General features: G+C 46.7%; 2 protein-coding genes across 2 annotated transcripts; both read right to left on the reverse strand.

The window, feature by feature from the left end:
• Positions 1 to 1,631: 1,631 nt before the first annotated feature.
• On the reverse strand, positions 1,632 to 9,644 carry LOC122389185 (adhesive plaque matrix protein-like). Its single transcript, XM_043380951.1, is given in 5 exon segments — positions 1,632 to 2,148; positions 2,397 to 2,432; positions 8,911 to 9,108; positions 9,111 to 9,398; positions 9,624 to 9,644. Coding segments are annotated over 5 exon segments (1,014 nt in total). The 5' UTR covers positions 9,630 to 9,644; the 3' UTR covers positions 1,632 to 1,662.
• Positions 9,645 to 13,046: 3,402 nt separating this feature from the next.
• Positions 13,047 to 14,641, reverse strand: LOC122389198 (cuticle protein 7-like). Its single transcript, XM_043380976.1, has 2 exons — positions 14,608 to 14,641; positions 13,047 to 13,576 (listed from the first exon to the last, which is right to left on the reverse strand). Exons 1-2 carry the CDS (start codon positions 14,611 to 14,613, stop codon positions 13,154 to 13,156), a joined length of 429 nt encoding a protein of 142 aa, XP_043236911.1. The 5' UTR covers positions 14,614 to 14,641; the 3' UTR covers positions 13,047 to 13,153.
• Between the last annotated feature and the right edge of the window lie 5,245 nt (positions 14,642 to 19,886).

Genomic DNA, 19,886 nt, shown 5'->3' on the forward strand with positions numbered 1-19,886 from the left:
TGCCACCTCCCCCCCCCCCCATAGTTTTTTTTCGCGATAGCTCAGAACGCGCCGGCGATAGAGTTGAAGCTTCGCATACCGGACCGTGAATTCAAGCCGGGGCTTGTGACACCAGCCGCATTTTCAGGTCAGGTCAGGTCACTGCCCTATGACGTCATAGGATAACCTCTCCACGGTCCTAAAATGTCACAACTTCGCAACGCCCTCATGGTGCCAAAGAAGCTTACACAGGGAGATTAGACTTACAGGACTAGTTATGCATGGTATCCTTCAGAGGTCTCACAACTTGCATTTATCGGATTTCTCCCTAAGGTCACATGGGGTCAGGTCGACCACGTGACTCACTAGGGATGTAAATTACAGAGTTTCGAAATACCGATAACAAACCAATTACCAACCTCAACTATGAGGAAATACCGAAATCGAACCAACATGGGAACATAAAGGAAATGCCAACTTTTTACTAATTTCTCAGCTTCTTATACATTAGTGAGGGTCCATAATGCCAACAAAATACCGAACACATTATGATTGAAATACCAAATACCAAGTTGGTATCGGTCTGGTATCGGTTGATGTTTGACATCTCTAGAGCTCACCATAAGTCAATGGGAGAAATGTGGAAACTGCTATTTTGGCGCCGGAACTGGATCTAAAATGAGTATCTCTAGCACACGGAACTGTGATTCCATACACTCCTTGCAAGGTCTGCTTTCCTTTGGCATCATTCACTGTCCGTGACGTCATTTATGAGGTAACTTGAAGGCCACAACAGTTGTTCGAACAAATAAGCTGTCGAGAGGCGGGAAAGCCTCCAACTGACTCGGGAAGACCTGCCCAATCGAATGATATACGATATGACCTCTTTCGATCAATTTGGTGACCTGAAGGGCTCTGACCTGACCTGGACCTGGGTTCAGCACCTTACGGTGACCTCATCCAAACAAAAAATATACCATTCGACGCCGCCTGAGCTAGACAAACACGATGATGCCAAAATCGCATCTCTGCGGCTATTTTAAAGGAAGCTATTTACCTACCAAAAAGCAAACCTGTGCCTTGGGCCGCTTGACCTGACCTCAGAGGCCACCCGTTGACCTGAGAACATAAAATCGATTCCCAGCTGCTGTGTCTCGTAACCGTGCACACTTTCGTTTTTGTGCGAGGTTCTAGCTCAATTAGGGGTGAAACGGTGAGGAAGGGTCGAAGTACAATTCTCGGCCGGGACTTTTGTAGAAAACCAATAGGTCCGGTGAGGTTTCAAGAAACACAAAGAGTGCCTGACAGCTGACAGCCAGGCGAAAGCATACCTATTTACCTAAGCGTGCTGTCTTTCGTTCGGGTTCGGAATCATATACCATGCTGGCTGCTGCCCATAGACAAACACTAAAAAGACAAACGCTAAAATACTGATAAATCTTTATCACTTGAACCGATGAAGGAACGCCTCCGAAATATGTTAAGTGTTTTTGTAACTTAAAGCAATTCTTAGAATTTTAAACAGAAGGTTATTCCATTAAATATATACACTAAAAAGATATAAATGTCAATGAAATATATATTTTGTACGCAAAAACAGTCACAACCAACGGACCAATCTCACGTAAAGCCACTTATGAATTGATATACATAAATAGAAAGAAAAGCTCAGTTCAAAGAACTTTAGTTGTAAGCGGGCTTGTAGGCCGGCTGGTAGGCGGGCTTGTAGGCGGGCTTATAGGCGGGCTTGTAGGCAGGCTTGTAGGCGGGCTGGTAGGACGGAGCGGCGTACGAAGCGGGCTTGTAGCTGGGCTTGTACTCGTCGTAGCGGGCCTCGCCCTCGTAGGTGACCTCGGCGTTGTAGCCTCCGTAGCCCTGCTGGTCAGCCACGTACTTGACCGTCTGCACACGGCCGTCGGGCAGGTTGACCGAGTAGTAGCCGTTGACGTTCTTGGCGTCGCTGTTCTCGTTCTGCGAGAAGACGGCGCCCGAGTAGTGGTCGTTGACGGCGTAGTCGAACTGGTACGGCTGAGCGGGCTCCTTGTAGGACGGCTGGTGGTAGGCCGGGGCCGGTGCGTAGGCGGGGGCCGGGTGGTAGGCCGGCCGGGGGCTGTAGGGGGTGGAGGGGGCGGCGGCAGCCACGGCCACCAGGGCAGCAACGACGAAGAACTGAAAGGAGACAGAGATGACCGTTAGAAATTGGCAGATTTTAGTTATGTTTCACATTGAGCTCATCTTCACATTTCCTATATAAAACGGGCCATGTGCTTAAACGCTCAAAAGCGGATGATAAGATGAATAATGAATATACCTATTAGCCCCATATCCGAAAGTTCCTTTGCAGTGCTTTCATCCCACAAGATTCAAAACACGCAGCAGAAATGCTATATAGGGTGTACTTCGTCGAGGAAACTGACCTTCATGTTTGCAGATTGGGTCTTTGGCGACTGATGCTGTGAACGGCGGACCGGCCTGCCTTTATACCAGCCAGCGACCGTAACCTTGGGAACTGGAGGGAGGGCGGGGCTGAACAGGTAGATGTGGAACACTGTACGGTTTACTTGTGCAGGGAAGGGAAGGGAATTATCGTATGAATTCATCTGCATTTTTTCATGTGTCCTTTTTCTTGCGAATAGTTTGAGCTGATTCTGCAGAATCATTTCAATATTTGCATTTTTATGGAGCATAGCTAAATGGCTTCGGTATGCTGTCTTGATTGCATTTGCCGTTGAGCTTCTTTCGTTTTCATCCAGGTACGCAGAAGTCTTGCAAAAATTTTCTTTTCCTTATATGTAGCAGCTGGCAACAATGTTACAACAGTCGCTTGGGCAATATTTTGTGCTAGAAATGTTGTTAAAAGAAAGACAAAGCGCGAATGCTTTACTCTTCATCTCTTTATAAATAAATGCGGCTAACTCTTTTAAAAGTTCTTCTTTTATTTAAAGACCATGAAACTGCATAATTTTGGTGTCCAAGTCGACATTTCTTTATACCAAATCCGCAGTTTATCGTACATAATTGTTTGACATAACACTTGGAACAGTTGGAAGAGACGCTAAAATGAGGAAACTATGAAATGCCGTGCGGATTTTACATCGCATTGTAGGGGAGAACGGGGTAAAGCGGCCAACTTAACACTTTTTAAGATGCCGACACTTGATTTTAAAACTTTTTTTAAACTTGGAACGATTATTTTACTCCAATGTGATCCCTACTAAATTGCATTTTATTTCTTGATCCTAACCGTGGCCACTAAATTCAAATTTAAAGTTTTCATGCCAAACATCTCGTCGCGTTCTTTCGTTTGTCACCTCGCGCGTTTCGCTGTGGTTATTGAATGTCGATTGTGGACTTATTGGCTCAGGGCATTTAAGCCCCCCCCCGCCACCACCACCTAGCAGCAATTGGTGGGTGCCGAAAAAAAACCCAGCAACTGCCTGGTTAAGCATTTGGGCTACATGATAAAGTAACGCGCATCAGGAACGGATTGTCCAATTCCCTCAGCATTGTAATCCGTTTGTAACACGCATTTACTTTGCTCATGTAGGGGAGACCCGGGAGGTATGGGCCGGTTTTGTGAAATGACAATTTTCTTCCTATGAGCAGTGGCTAGACATTGTTTTTCACTCTTTGCACGTAATATTGCCTTTCAGCTGTAAAGTGTGCCTCATGTCAGGCATCTGAGATAAACTATTTTGTCTCGAGATAACTTTTATAAATCATGCGCTTTTTCGATCCATCAAAATACACTGGGAGGTATGGGTCATGTCCCGGGAGGTAGGGGCCGGTGTCATGTTTCATATTCTATTATCGGCATTGAGCGCAATATTCGTAGCTGTGATTTACCTTGAGCTCTCTCAGAGCCCAGGAACCGCATAAGCGGCCAACAACCCACTTCATGGAGGCCACTTTGTCACATATTGTTTTATCACGCTTCATGGCATAAAACAAATAACATTTTTATGCATGAATGCAATTTGTAGCTAAATTTTTGACCACGCGCGACAAAAAGAAAACTTATTGAAGAGGACATTCAATGAGAACATCGTTTTAATAATTTTGGATCACAAGGGGTGGGTGGCCCGAACCTCCCGATTAGGACACCAGAATGTGCGTAAGCATATCAGCGCATCATCTTGCGAGAAAGCTTCAACAGGTCAGCCCAGTCTTAATTTGCATGCTTTTAACTTAATGTTAGCGATAATGTGGCATAATAAAAGGAGCCTGGTTCACATAAAGCACAAATTTTCTGTATCTACCGTATTTTACTCGAAGAGGGCAAAAACGCATTATCACCGCTCACTGCCAAAGAGGCTGAGGATGATTATGAAAATCACGTGGATTGTATAACAAAATGGCTGCTACCAGTTTACATGGTCAAATTAGAAAATATACGCGAAACTTCTTCAAAACGGTGATGGCCCATACCTCCAGGGGGCCCATCCCTCCCGGGTCTCCCCTATCCCCGGTCAAAGAACGATGGGTCTATGAAAAAGACGTACAGTGATCGTCTAACCCTCGCCGGCCAAGGGCCGGCCAAGCCAAATTTGGCACAGCCTATGGGGTAATCCTTTTACATAGGACCTGAAAATTTCAGGTCCGGAGGACCTTGGGTCAGGTCAGAAAAACCGGTACAAAGTCATGGTCAAATGTCAATTTTGTTTATGCATCTGTCCAACTTACAGTTTTGGACTGATTTGCCTCAAACTTTCAGGATGTGCTAAGTTCAACGAGTTGTATAACATATAGTACGGTTTTTAGCCCTCGCCCTGGCAGGGGGGGGGGGTCGATGCGACCCCCCCCCCCTAAGGTTTTTCGAAGATAGCGTAAAAACGGCGGCGCGCAGCGCCGCCAAATTCGGCACAGCCTATAGGGTAACCTTTTTACATATGACCTGAAAATTTCAGGTCCCATTGACCTTGGGTCAGGTCACCAGGTCAGAAAAACCGGTACAAGGTCATGGTCAAATTTCAATTTTCTTTTTGCACCTGTCCAACTCACAGTTTTGGACTGATTTCCTTCAAACTTTCAGGATGTGCTAAGTTCACCGAGTTGTATAACATATAGTTCGGGTTTTTTGAGGCCACTGACCTGAGGTCAGTTAGAGGTCATTACGTCGTAATGTTAAGCCTATGGGAAAATACTAAATTCGGAAAATACTGGAGATATCCACTTCGTTCTATCACTTTTGTGCTTTGGAACCACAATACTTAACAACAGGTCACTTGGTGCTTCTTTGTTTGGTGTACTTACAGATGGGTCAGGTCAAATGAGGTCAACTGAGGTCAAATTACGTTTTTGCCAATAACTTGGCACATAATGACGCTAGAGCTTAAAAAATGGTGTCATTGTGTTCCTAGTGATCAGCCGAATCGAATGATATGCGATATAATGCAATTTGGTTAACTTGAACTTAATTGATTAATTAAAGTTTACTTAAAAATTAAGAAAAACTTTAAGTACACTTAAGTAAGCTTAAAAGTATACCATTCGACGCGCCTTGACGTGCTGAGTTCACTGGTGCTTTTCTTTTTGCTCTACCTTAATTAGATCAAAAGTTATAAGCGAAACACTTTTGACCTGTTTTTAGCGAAATTTTTACATTTATACCCCCCAAAAAACCCCTAAATATTGACCTAGAGCAACCAAATTTGCACAGGAGCGAGAAATCCAGGGGGCCCACCTACCTACCAAATTTGGTGTTTCTACACTGTAAAAAAAGTTTAGCACCATAGAGGTACTTTTCAATTGACTAATTTTCAGTACACTAGCGGTGCTAAGCTAAGCATTTTATTCGTACTTAACTGAGATCTAGTTTAGTATCAAGGTGCTAATATAAGTACCCATATTTGTTTAGCACCCGTGTACTAAATGTAGTACCCTACACCTGCTAGACCAATTTTCAGTACCCTAGCGGTGCTAAACTTTAAAAGGTGCTAAGAATAGCATGCAGTTAGTACCTTCCGTACTCACATATGAACCGTTTTAGCGCTATTGTTACCCCACGACAAGTAGAATAATGCTAACGAAAGCATTGGGGCTGAAAGTAGAATATCTATACTAGTTAAAGCTGCTGCATGAAAAGTTCGCAAAAACTGCCTTCTTTAGCAGCATATACTTTCACTAGTTACTGCAAAAAGGACTAATCAATTACCAAAAAGGAAATTGTGTAAGGCCGAAAAGACGTGCAAAAAAGGTTATATCCTAGATAAGTGATAACTACAAGTCTCAATGATTGTGTTTTGCATTCTGCAATATTCCCGTGTAGGTGCATCTTTCAAGCATCCAACACATTATAAAATTAAAAAATAATAATGGAACATTTATTAACACTTCATATCATCTGCATGAAAAACAAATGTAAATATATACATGCAAACAAACGCACGGGAAATAACGAAAGGTCGCTCATATACCTGCACACTCGCAGTGACCGACGATTAACGCGAGATCGACTGGGGGAGGCGGGGGGGGGGTCGTTGAACCGACGTTCCGTTCATTGGCCATAAGTTCGACCTCATCCACGACCAGACGGCGTTTAGTGATAGACGGAACCGGAGACCCCGTGTTGTTGTCGTAGTTGTCCTCCATTGTAAGTGGTAGTCGACGGAAGAACTGACCAGGCCCCATGCCTGGAGCAAAAAAAAAACTGGATCAGTTCCAATATTTTTTTTTCTGTTGGGAGCTATTTTCGCAAACAACACAACTTTCCTTCAGACCAAGAAGCGCGATTTGCCAAAGTCGGAATATGAAGCACTTAAACAATATAAGATAATGTCAAAAGATACAACGTGTCAGACTCACCAAAGTCGATCAACGTCGGTGTCGGTGGCATGTGTCGGTGGCAAATGCTCATGTACCACCCGGCCCCGGAGCACTTCACTTCACTTCACTGCACTGCACTTCCCTCCACCTCACTGCCTCCCGGAGCAGGGGCACGCACTCCCATGCCACGCACGACGGATTCCACCGATAATAGCTGATTTAAGCTATCATTCCAGAGCTATCACTCGGTGGCATGTGCCCGGAGCACTTCACTTCACTTCATTTCACTTCATATACCGGAGCACGTGCACACACTCCCACCACGACCAACGGACTCCACTAAAATGGCGCAACACGTGACCGGAAACAGCTGGCACGCGCATGCGCATATCGCTCTGCGCCGTCAAAACGTGCTAAAGGGCTGGTGATAAGACCCCCAGAGATTTGTAAAGCAGGGCTTAGCTACTTTCTTTGGCGCCAATTTCAAATTTGTTTCCTCTATAAGCATGTCCGGTTCTATTGTGATACTAACGTAAGCACCATATTCAGCATTACCAACTTCTAAAACACTTAAAATGGTTCTAATTAGAAATCCAGCTTGAAAGAGCACTCACTGATGGACTGGGTACTAGCAGAAGTAGACGTTAAGCTCAGTAGAAGAATAGGTGATCTAAACTTATAATATTTGATGGGAATGTTGGCTATCATTAGCACAGTATTAGCACCATGCTTCTTTGTAAATACGTCGTAGGGTTCTTTTGACGCTAAAAGGTGCTACGAATAGCAGCCGTTAGTACCCCAAATGCTAAACTTTTTTTACAGTGTAGGTGCCATAGGAGCCAATCGCGAGGGGGGGTGGCAGGGACTATCACATATTTTCCGTTTTTTTTTTATTTCATTTTTTTAGGATTTTTCGGCTATCAACAAATCTATTTGTTTATTTTTGGGGGTCAAAATCCAAAAATTTAAAAATCCAAGGTGGCATTTTTGTAGCCCTATTAATTTTACAACTCTTATGTTGATTTTTTTTTCTGTATCTCTAAAGATGTAGGCCTGACAGCTCTTCCCGTGAAACCTTTTATGGATCGAAAATGGCAGAAATGACGTCACTCTGACGTCATTAGCGGCTAACATATCATAGCCTTTTGAAAAAGTTTTTGTCACAATGTGCAAAAGCTATTAACGGAAGGGTACTGAAAGTTTGGTAACGATCGGCGCAGTGGTTCTGTAGATATATCGAAAAAAAATTAAAGGAGGGCAAAAAATGCCCCTCCCACCGCCTGGAAGGTTAATATTGACCTAGAGTAGCCAAATTTGCACAGGGGCGAGAACTCCGGGGGGCACCATACCTACCAAATTTGGTGTTTCTAGGTGTCATAGGAGCCAATCGCGAGGGGGGTCGCATGGACCCTCACCCCCGCCAGGCCGTGTTATGAAAAATGCCCTGCCAGGGCGAGGGTTAATATTGGACCTATATGTGATGCAGTGACAATCAGTCAATCAATCAGGTATTCAGTGCAAGATATACCTCCTTGCTTGGCAGAAACTAAAACAATGTCGGAATGTTACAATGATGGAAGACCAGAAATGTAATTGCGGTAACGTTAAGAGCGTTTTTTTAAGCTTGCTATAGGCACTGCAGCTGATTTATAGTGAGAGTCATGGAGAAAAATAAATGACACACCATATGACCACGACGATGAAGGCGGCATATCACATGTAGTTACGCTCTATTTGATATTTCCATATCTACATGTATATGAACGGCTTTCTTCTCATTTTATTTCAGATAATCACAGCAATTTTTCATTTTATGCATATCTCGACAATTTCGAAAATAGAGTTTATACGCTTTGTCAAGACGTCTAGCTTTCTGCTGGTGTTGCGTGAGCGTGAGCGTGGAAGCATCCCCTCCCACTAGCGCACGTGCCGGGCTCACTCACCCGCTCACTCGTATGTCGCCCAAAAAGGCATCTTACGGGCTCATTTGTTGTCTGTAAACTATGCTCCTATTCATGCTCTTACATACTCCTATCATAAACAATGAATAAGTGGCACCGAAATGTATGTATTTTTGTACTCACAAATATTCACACATGACGGACAGCAATCAGATATCACAAATGATATAAATAAAGTAACGTTTTAAAGCATTTAGTTGTAGGCCGGCTTGTAGGCGGGCTGGTAGACGGGCTTGTAGGCGGGCTTGTAGGCGGGCTTGTAGGCAGGCTTGTAGGCGGGCTGGTAGGACGGAGCGGCGTACGAAGCGGGCTTGTAGCTGGGCTTGTAGCTGGGCTTGTACTCGTCGTAGCGGGCCTCGCCCTCGTAGGTCACCTCGGCGTTGTAGCCTCCGTAGCCCTGCTGGTCAGCTCCACGTACTTGACCGTCTGCACACGGCCGTCGGGCAGGTTGACCGAGTAGTAGCCGTTGACGTTCTTGGCGTCGCTGTTCTCGTTCTGCGAGAAGACGGCGCCCGAGTAGTGGTCGTTGACGGCGTAGTCGAACTGGTACGGCTGAGCGGGCTCCTTGTAGGACGGCTGGTGGTAGGCGGGGGCCGGTGCGTAGGCTGGGGCCGGGTGGTAGGCCGGCCGGGGGCTGTAGGGGGTGGAGGGGGCGGCGGCAGCCACGGCCACCAGGGCAGCAACGACGAAGAACTGCAAGACAGACAGAGATGGCGGTTAGAAATGGACAGATTACGGTATGTTTACTTGGAGCTAAGCTTGACATTTTCTTATATGAAACGGGCGCGGTGTGTATGCATTCGAAAGTGGATGATAAGATGAACATTGAATTACAGTGCTTCATTACAGTATTTTCATTCAAAGACTCAAACCATCCAGCAGAAACGGTGGAGGGTATACCCTGTCGAGGAAACTGACCTTCATGTTTGCAGATTGGGTCTTTGGCAACTGATACTGTGAACGGCGGACCGGCCTCGGCGTTGTATCTGCCTTTATACCAGCCAGCGACCGTAATATATAACCTTGGGTTGGAGGGAGGGCGGGGCTGAACAGGTAGATGTGGAACACCGCATAGCCGACATTGCGGGAAAGGGAAGTGACCCATCGTAGGAAGTGGGTAGTAATTTAGCTCTTGTACTTACAAGGGGTGTTGAAGGGATCATTTCGATTTTTTGTTGTCAAAATCTCGAGGAAAAAGCTGCCGATCGCGACAAAGCTTTCAGTACCCTCAAGTTAATCAATTACGCATCGTTAATCTAACAATTTCATCACGCTGAACCTAATGATTCCTCAGTGATGAAATGCTTACATAAATGAAAAAAAACATTTTGGTGTTATTTTTTATGCTTATGTCTTGCTACCGGCGGCATATCTACGCGTTTCCAAGGGGCAGTCGAACGGGCACTTTGATGGCTTCCATTCAAAAGGTTCCTTGAATTGAAACATCTTATGGAGTCCCACAAAACCTCAGTTTAAAGATACAGTAAAATGCGTTTAATTATGCCAGTTGCTATATTATTTTCAGCGGCTTAAAACACTTCAAGAAGGTAATGAATAATTGAATACATATTGGATAATGCAATGAATCCTGTATGCTATGTATTCAACAATAGTTCATTCCAATTCATGCAGGGTATCTGCACGCCAAATCAGTTACAAATTTACAAAAGGCAACATATACTGTGAACAGGCGGAGCATGCGATGCGCGTTGTCCTCGTCGTCGCAGTGAGCGGATAGACAAATGTTCACTGAGCAACAAGACACAGTTCACTCAAATTGCCAAAGGGAGACGCAGCTAACGTGCTCCGTGGCAGGAAAGCTGGAGTTTGGGAAGTGGCTTGGCGCCTTCTTTAGGCTATTTCGTAAATATCCCCCCCTCACCAAAAAAAAAAAACGGGGTACCAGCACTGCCGCTTCGACAGCCAGCCTTATGATTTCAGCTCTATAAGTTCACATGCTGCACACGTAAGTCTACGTAAGTCTCGGAGGCAAATATCTCTGGGTTATTGGCTTTTGAGCGCCATCGGGTGTGCTCAGAAGGCCCCCTATTGACCTTAGATAACCATTAACCATTTGTCTTTCTTAGAGTGCTCTTCTTTGGCCTCTGAGGGATTTTTATTGGCATCACAGGGTTCTTTGAAAGGTCACTTGGGTCAGGGTCATGAAATGCCAGGGTAAGTTGTAAAATTGATCAACGCGAGGGTACTGGAAGTTTCGTCGCAATCGGCCGCTTTTTACGCGAGTTATTTGAGAAAAAAACCTTAGGGGGTTGCATCATCCCCCCACCCACCCACCCCCCTGTGCCGGCGAGGGTTAAAGCTCTCCGATAGCCTTAGGATTCAGAGTCGTCACGTCAATTGCAGAGAAGTCGGAAACCGATACCAAGCCAAATACTGACCGAAGCCATGGGGAATACCAAAAGAAAACCAACATGAAACTTTGGAGTACTACCGACTTCTTTTCCAAATTTAGAGCATCTTATACAATTATCACTGTATAGGCTATCGAGGCGGAATGAAAACCAATAAAATATAAAAGGTCCTGTTTGAAATGCCTACCAAATAGGTACTGAGTTGCTATTGGTTTGATATCAGTATTTTTTTAAAGTACCTATACATCGTTTATCTCTCAGTGTTCATATTTACTGTTTGTTCAGTTATTCTGGTTTACCTTGTATCATGATTTCTTTCCCACCTTACATGGGATTTTAAAACTCATGCTCAGTGGTCGTTCACGCATTTTTTTCTTCATATTTTCACTTCATTGCCTATTTCATTGTATTGTTCATTGTTTTCTATTTTAGTTATACCTATGTGTATCTGCGTTTTTATCCGGGCGTGTGCATGCTGCCTGTGTGTGCCATATTTATTGTTTTTAATCTTGTGACTCCGTCTTTTATTGGGTCAAGTGCCTGTTGACGGTCTGTTGAATAAATACAAATACAAAAATGCCAAAACGTTGGTAGCCAATTAACGTACCACTTGCTCAGAGGGCCCTCTATTGACCTCAGAACCATTTGAGGTTCTTAGATTTCTGAATTGAAGGCCCTCCGTATATCTAAGGTGGCCCTCTAATTAGCTCAGAAGACACTCTTATATTGGCCTCAGTGGCCAGGACCTCGTCCGTTGACCTCAGGGCTCTGAGGTCCCTCTGTTGACATCAAAAGGCCCTCCGTTGGTGACCTTAATGGGCCCACTGTTGAGCAAAGGACCTCTCTTGGCCTCATAAATTTATTTTATCGTCTCGGGCCATCCGGTGGCCTTCAGGGTCCTTGAGGACTCTCTGTTTTTGTCTTAAGAAGATTAACTGTTGACCTCAAAGAACCTTATGTTGCCTGGGGACCTCTGAGTGCTCTCTGTTGGCATCAAAGAGTCATCTAAGAAAACAGAGGTTCCTCCGGGGAATAACAAGGGTGCTGTGAGGTCGAGAGGGTCTCGAACCTCTAGGGCTAACAAAGGACCCTGAGGTCAACAGAGAGCATGAGGCCAGCAGAATTCTGCTCAGGACCTTAAGGCCCCAGGACCTTAAGGTCCTGAGGCCAGTAGAAAGCTCTGAGGCGCAGCAGAAGGACCTGAAGCCAACAAAGGGCTTTGAGGCCAACAGAAGCAGATCCCTCAAAACCATGCGGCGAAAAGAGGGCACTGAGACCAACAGACGACTTTCTGAGGCCATGCGAGGGCTCTCTTAGGTCAACAGAGAACCACCGAAGACCGGAGTCTTAAAGTGTCCTGAAGCCAACAGAGTAACCTCTGAGGTCTGAGTCCAATCGAGGATCCCATGAAGGCTCCGTTGTCCTCAAAGTCATCAGGGCCCTCTTTTGGCCTGAGAGATCCTTTGTTGGTCTAAACGGGTCCTATGTTGGTCTTCCAGAATCCTTGGGATCTCGAGTTGATATTTTAAAAGAAAAAATTGGGATAGTATACCCCGAGAGGTCTCTAGGATACTCTGAGCACCCCTTGGATACGCCACTGCTTGCGCTTTTGCCATATAGAATAGAGGCTAAAATATCTTATTTGACGTTAACCTCTCTTCCCCTACGTTCCTTTTCGATTATAACCAACCCATCGATTCATCCTCCTTGTCGACCCATCCTCTACCTAATAATTCCCGTGGAACTGGGAGTGGGAAATGTCTTAATTTATTTATCCTTTTCTGTTTCAAATCGCCTCCTCGTCCAGCGCTACTTGCGCTGTAGAGCCGCCAATACTCGTGTCTACCTTTTGTTTTTGTTTTATCTGTTCATTGCTTCCTTAATTTTTTTTTTTTTGTGTGCACATCTCAACGTCAGTCCTGCGTTACACGCCGTCCAACACCGTGTTCAATAACCTGTAAATGAGTTTTGAAACATGTATATTCCTCCAATTGGTCACATGGGAAACGACATGCCTCGCAAGTCAAACACACCAAAACACTTTACATAAATATGAAATATTGTGTATGAAAGCACTTAGTTGTAAGCGGGCTTGTAGGCGGGCTGGTAGGCGGGCTTGTAGGCCGGGGCGGGCTTGTAGGGAGCGGGCTTGTAGCTGGGCTTGTACTCTTCGTAGCGGGGCTCGCCCTCGTAGGTCACCTCGGCGTTGTAGCCTCCGTAGCCCTGCTGGTCAGCCACGTACTTGACCGTCTGCACACGGCCGTCGGGCAGGTTGACCGAGTAGTAGCCGTTGACGTTGCTAGCGTCGCTGTTCTCGTTCTGCGAGAAGACGGCGCCCGAGTAGTGGTCGTTGACGGCGTAGTCGAACTGGTACGGCTGAGCGGGCTCCTTGTAGGACGGCTGGTGGTAGGCGGGGGCCGGGTGGTAGGCCGGCCGGGGGCTGTAGGGGGTGGAGGGGGCGGCGGCAGCCACGGCCACCAGGGCAGCAACGACGAAGAACTGTAAAATAGAAACAGAAGACATTGTTATCCGATGGCTATACTTTTTACGGAGCGAGCGAAGCGAGCGGAGTCTCATACTGAATTAAGGGAAAATCCTGAGTATGAGCGGCCGGCCGGCCGGCCGGCCGTGGGGACGCTTTTCAAAAGCTAATATCTTAGGAACGGGACATCCGATTGACAAGCGGTCTTCTTTACTGAATGTCACTTGGACGTAAAAGTTCTGTGGTGTGATGGCCACCATGCGTTCTTGCCAACCACCGCACGTGGCGCGTGGTAAAGTTGGACGTTTTTTAAGAACCCCCAAAATTGCAACCTCAGTAACGGCACAACGGTTGGGCCGATTGAATTGAAACTCGGTACACAGTTAGGTCTCCATCAGATAATTCATCTGCATGTGTTAAGGTTGGGGTGGTGCTACAGCACGTGCGCACGTGCAGGGGGCGCTCCCAGATCTCGAGAACGGCTGGGCCGATTGCGCTCAAATTTGGTACACGGTTGGGGACCAGTTAGTAGGGTGCAGTGCAAAAGTCAGTTTGGACCCCGCTTGCACGTGCGCACGTGCAGTGTGCCGCTTCCAGATCTCGAGAACGGCTAGGCCGATTGCGCTGAAATTTGGCACATCGCTAAAGACCTGTTAGTAGGGTGCAGTGCACAAGTTAGTTGGGGTACCCCCTCGCAATTTCGCACGTGCAAGGCCCATCCTCTCGCTCGCTCCGTTGGTCGCCCAAAAGGCGTTTTACTGGTTCATAGTTCTCACTTTCTACGCTGATAACCATGAACTTTTAACAATAAATTATCATTGTGCAGCGTCAATTGCAACATTACATTAAAGACAAAACAGCAGATCTAACCAGTGCCAAAATAAGGTATTCAACCAGACTCAAGAGAATCGGAATTTACTTCTCGGAGCTAGTGTGGCACCTTTCCACAGGCTGAACGAAGCACTCGGCTGTGACCGCGCTGCAATGTACCGATCTGGCAGCCGCACTCCCCAGGTCGCGGCCATGCAGTGCCGCGGTGTGAACTCACCTTCATGTTTGCAGGAGAAGGCTGGCGATCAACTGATGCCGGGTGGCCGGCGCCGGCCGCATTTATACCGGGCCCAGAGTGCAGCCTTGACTTAGTTGAGGGCGGGTCCTACATCTAAATGGGGCCGACCGGTGGGAGGGTGCTGGTGATCAGCGAGACGTTGGCGCCCGGGGCTGACGGCTACCGAGCGACCGATAGGGTTGATATGGGGTTATAGGCTATGAAGGGAAGTTGGAGGCTTTTAATGCTGTACACACGATTGATATTGTGTTAATGCTTTCCACTTTATGTAATTTATGCATTTGGGTTCTCTTCATGCAGCCTATCAAGAGAAATTGTCGCCAACACCGTGATTCGATGGATACCTACTTGCTGTTAAGTTGATTTACTTAAGTTAAGTGCAATGGCTAGAAATTTACAGACTTCTTTCAATGTCAAAATGAAATGAAAAAAGATTGATGAATTATGATAAGGCAGCTCAGTGTTCGGGATCAATTACGCACGTGCAAGCGCGCAGGACCGCTTCTATATCTCAATTACGGCGTGGCTGATTCCGCTCCAAGCTGGCGAATACGTTGTTCACTGGCGTGATTGGGGAACAGCTCAAGACATTTGGGCTAGGGCAGCATTTTGCACGTGCGCACGTGCAGGGCTAACAATAGCGCCCGCTCATTCATCGCTAAAAAGGTATAATACTAATAAAATCAATATCATAGGTACCATCAATTTTTCTCTCAGAAAACATCAACATAGATTAAAAAACAGTTCATTCAAAATTACGTGTTATTTGATACACGACCCAACAACAATGAAGGAGAGTTTACAAGATGTGTCCACCACTAACTTATGGTGTTAAATCAACGATGTTTCTGTGTGCATTCCATTAGACTAAAGAGTATTATAGTGCTGCCTATCCCCTCAAAGGAGATATGGTCAGTTTGCAGAGATTGGAATTCAATTATTATTGTTGAATGGGGATAATACGTGTACACTGCTGCTTGCAAAAATAATGTCTTACTTTTTAGTGAAAATGTGTTCTTCCATGTTACATATACCTAACTCAAAATCACCATCCCCATAAACCCTAGCAGACATAAAAAAAACAGCTTAAGTCAGTAGAGGTCGCCTTGAGATGACGTCGGCTTTTAGATTTATCCATTCATTCAACCATTATAAGATAGACAGTGTAATGAATATGGCATCTATCAGGCTACACACCAAAAATTTAAGGTCATAGGAATTCACTTTTTGTCAAGCGCAACTGGCCGCGGTCACCGCCTTTATTTGGCCTGTATCGCGGCACTTCCACGGATAGCGGGCCGATCCGATCGGTAGCGGAAAGCGGCAGCGGCTCCAGGCGACCTCTCACTACCGGCTGGCATAAAAGTCACACCGCAGGAGTATGTCTCAGTCCCCTAGTGACCTAGCAAGGCAGGTTATTAGGAAATGAATGAAGGCTGGTAGAGGATCTTGCGTTGCTGAATCGGATGACACAAAAGATCGATGAGGTTAGCACAAGACTGTCAACGGCTTTCATTAACAATTTCCAATTTCCTCATCGATTGTCAAAAGACCGGAAAGTAAGTGCAAATCAATTGTCTCAATTGACCATTGACTGTTATGTCATGGACACAAATGACTAATAGTCTCTCGATTAAAAAAAAAAGATGAAGCCTCACTTTCCTGTTAAATGCAGATGAATGGCAGGTTTCCTTTCCGTTTCAGCACTTTCTATTGGTCTAGAGAAAATGCATTGTTCTATTTTTCATCCAAAGTGCAAGGAAGTTGTCAGGTCAAAAGCAACTATTGATATATATTAACACATGGTTTCCCGTGTGTAAATGGTTTTAACGCACGACGTGGATGGATTGGAGCACGAGTGTGTTAATGCACGAGTGAAACGAGTGCATTAACGCACAAGTGCTCCATTCCATCCACGAGTGCGTTAAAACCATTTATGCACGGAAACCATGTGTTAAACTAATTAATACATGCTTAACGGTGCGAATTTAAATTAAAATTAAACCTAGTCCATGCCACTAAAGGGCCCCTTTATGGGAAATCTTAGAATAAAGTCAATGACCCTTCCGAAAAACTTCAGTCGAGAAAGTCATCACTGCACGCGCGTGCACCAATTTAAATTGGTGCACGGCTTCCTTCGAATTAACGCACGGTTAATCTCCAGTGAACGCACCGTAAAGTATGTATTAATATGCAATAATCGCTTTATTCTGCAATAGCTCACTTCATTATTGTTCCCACCGTGATTGAGACGTGACGCAATTAGAACAAAGCTCCAATTCAATTGGCTGGCTGAGCAGAACATCGGTGCAAGGCACTAGGCAGAACTGCAGTTTGCAGCTTTGACATCTACCCATCCATCCACGTCAACGCGTTTCCAGTAACCGATCGCGTAAGGTTACTTCTTTCCGCATCCTTGGTCCCCCGGCCTTATGTCCGCTTTTCCTGTCTCCCGCAGCGACCTGTCCGTCCGAAATCTGTCCGGGTGACAGGCCGACCTGTCAGGGTGACGGGCGACCGGCAGAGAGGGTTGCGTGGCGCCACTGGAGCGGAGATTCGTGAGGCTCCTCCGCTGCACCGGCCGGCTCACGCTGGGTGAAGGCTAGGATGTGTTAATCTGCACCGCGATGATACATGCAGCACCGGTGCAGTGAATGGGAGCCGCCACGGCTTCCTGTATCGGGTAGCTGATGAAGCTAAATACGTTAATGTGTATTTGGATCACAAGTGGTGGCATCTTGCTTAATAAATGTTGAGAATCAGCTCATTAGGGCCTCTCAGTGCAATGGCTCAAGGGACTTTTCAAACCTGTTGTAATTACGAATTGAAGGTGAGTCTTGAGGTTGTAAAAACAAACATGCTTAGCTTCCGCTTTACTGTCAATCTAGAGCTTTATATTCTTAAAAATAGATTCCTTTACTATCACCTGCGCTTTTCCTATATTGTATGCATGTATGTAAGTATGCAATATCCATTTATGAATGTTTGAATGCGTTGACGTCATAAGCTTTCTATATGGCCTGGTGATTATATGTAGCTTGATATACTGCAGCACAGCGATAGCATCACTCTTTATTCTTCGCTAATTTTGCTACTTGCGCAGCTTGAAATATCTATATTTACCTATGTTTCTAGATAAGATAGACAAGTCATGCCTGCGCTGCAGTCTCAGCTCGGTTCCTGCACACCTTGAAACACCTTGAAACCGGCTGATCGATCCATTTGGTTCCCCTGGCTGTGGCTCCCTTGGAAGACGGACTGATGGGTGCGTGTTCCGGTGAGCTGAGGTCCGGCTCACCTTGGGAAGATGGCCGTCTAAACACGACTGTGTGCTGAATGAGTGGGGTCAACAAACTGCCCACGTCCGTGAGAAGCGTCATCCGAGTGAAGGCAGCTTGAACTTCATTTGGAAAGCTTTTTACGATACAGGTGTTGGCTTGTTAATAGAAGACAGCAAGTAACAATCTGTCAACAAAAATTTGCTTGTAGAACGCATTCTCAGGTGCATACGCGTATTTGCTCGCATAGCATTATTCTTTTGTAGGCAGCTGATCATTTCTTTCGTAAGTTATGCAAACAGGTGACAGTATATATTGGCACGGCTTTTTGTTGTTCATAAGCTGACGTTTGTCTTTCCCAAGATGTCTGCATATCTTGCCACGGGGTAAACTACGACTGGGCGTGGCAAAAACCAAAGAGGTTTTAGTCTTTAGTCCTCGTCACCATTATAGCATGCTGCCCGTCCGTCCGCAGCCACAGACATGTCCATCTGTCTCGAACAGAAACGTGAACCGGCAATTTTGCGACAGTGCAGTATAGCTTGCACGCTTGGGTGCGTTGTGTGCTAGGAGTGAAAGTGACGTCTCACAGACGCTACAATATGGAGCAATGTGTCAGCTGTTCGATAGGCTAAACATGGGCATTACACCTACCGCATTGCACTTTATTGTAATCATGCATTGCGCGAGTCCTTGCCGGCTGATAGAGACAGATGGTCGGTTATTATGGAGTTTTATTTACTTATTTTGATGGTATAGAAGTAGAACAGTATGTGTGTGAACGACATAGGCTCATGTATTAATTACAGTAACGAAGATGCATGTGCTGAAAGTGAGGTCACTACTCAAACTCACGAACAAGGCCAAGCAATGGCCATTGATAGTTGCTCGTGTGCTGCAAGTGTGTTACCAAGCATCCACAACTGTCCTTCGTTAAAAAATCAAGCCAAGCCGACCTAAAAAGGTTCGACAGGCGAGTCCCAGTGAGCGCCATTCAGGGGCTGACCCCAGCCACGCCCCGTGCCCCCCCCCCCCTCCCCTCTCGTGAGGCTCCGGCGACCCTGTCACTCCAACAATACGGACACAGGACCGACTCCGTCGCGGAAGCGGAGACCTGTCCAAAGCCGGGCGTGCGTGGACGTCCGACCAATGAGAGCCGACGACCGCGGCACCGTCACCGGCGGCCAGGGAGGGGTGCATTTCGCCATGTGTCTCGTCCGAGGTCAGTGTCTGACCTCCGGCGTGACCTCGCCGGTCGGCACAGCCCCGAACGTCGCGGCACGACCGCCGCCGCCGCCGCCGCCGCCGCCGCCGCCGCGCCCGGCACCGCCCAAATGTGGGTCACTCGGGGAAAAATGGGCGAGCTGGCGGCTCAGCCGGAGAGGGCGCTGGGGCGCCGGGTCGAGCCCCCGCCAGAGGGGGGTGCCGACTGGGGCGGGTAACTACCCCGGCCGCCCCAGGTGCCGGCTGAACACCTGGTATCAGAGGGGGCGTGAAAACGGCCCGCCGGCGCTACTCGGCGCGTTAGGTGACCTCTGATCACGAGCTCCTTCGGGGCGACGCCGCTGGCAGGCTCGGAGCTGATATGATTGTTGGCGCGGGTGGGCCGAGGAAGGTCATTGTCAGGGCGTGTCGGGCCACCGGGTCACAGCCGAGAAACCAGCGTGAATCCGGCTGGAACTCAACTCCAACATTATGTACAATTCGCATCGTGACACAACGGTGGACCCATGCATAACTATTTATCAGTGTCGTGAGCGGCAACATCCGCTCAACTCTAACAAACTCGCGTTTATAGTTCATTACTGCGAGCTGTGTCGCAACCGCGGTAACCATTCTACCGTACGGTTCACGAGGTCAGGGCGCTAATCCCCAAACATCTTGATCTAGTTATACGGAGGTCGCCGATCAGGCTAAATACCGATTAGGTACTGGCGTGATCGCTGGGCGCGGGCGGCGCGACTGTCCCCTCGGGGGGCG

This window comes from Amphibalanus amphitrite, unplaced genomic scaffold (assembly GCF_019059575.1).
Source record: "Amphibalanus amphitrite isolate SeventyFive unplaced genomic scaffold, NRLGWU_Aamphi_draft 000347F_arrow, whole genome shotgun sequence".
NCBI lineage: Eukaryota > Metazoa > Arthropoda > Thecostraca > Balanomorpha > Balanidae > Amphibalanus > Amphibalanus amphitrite.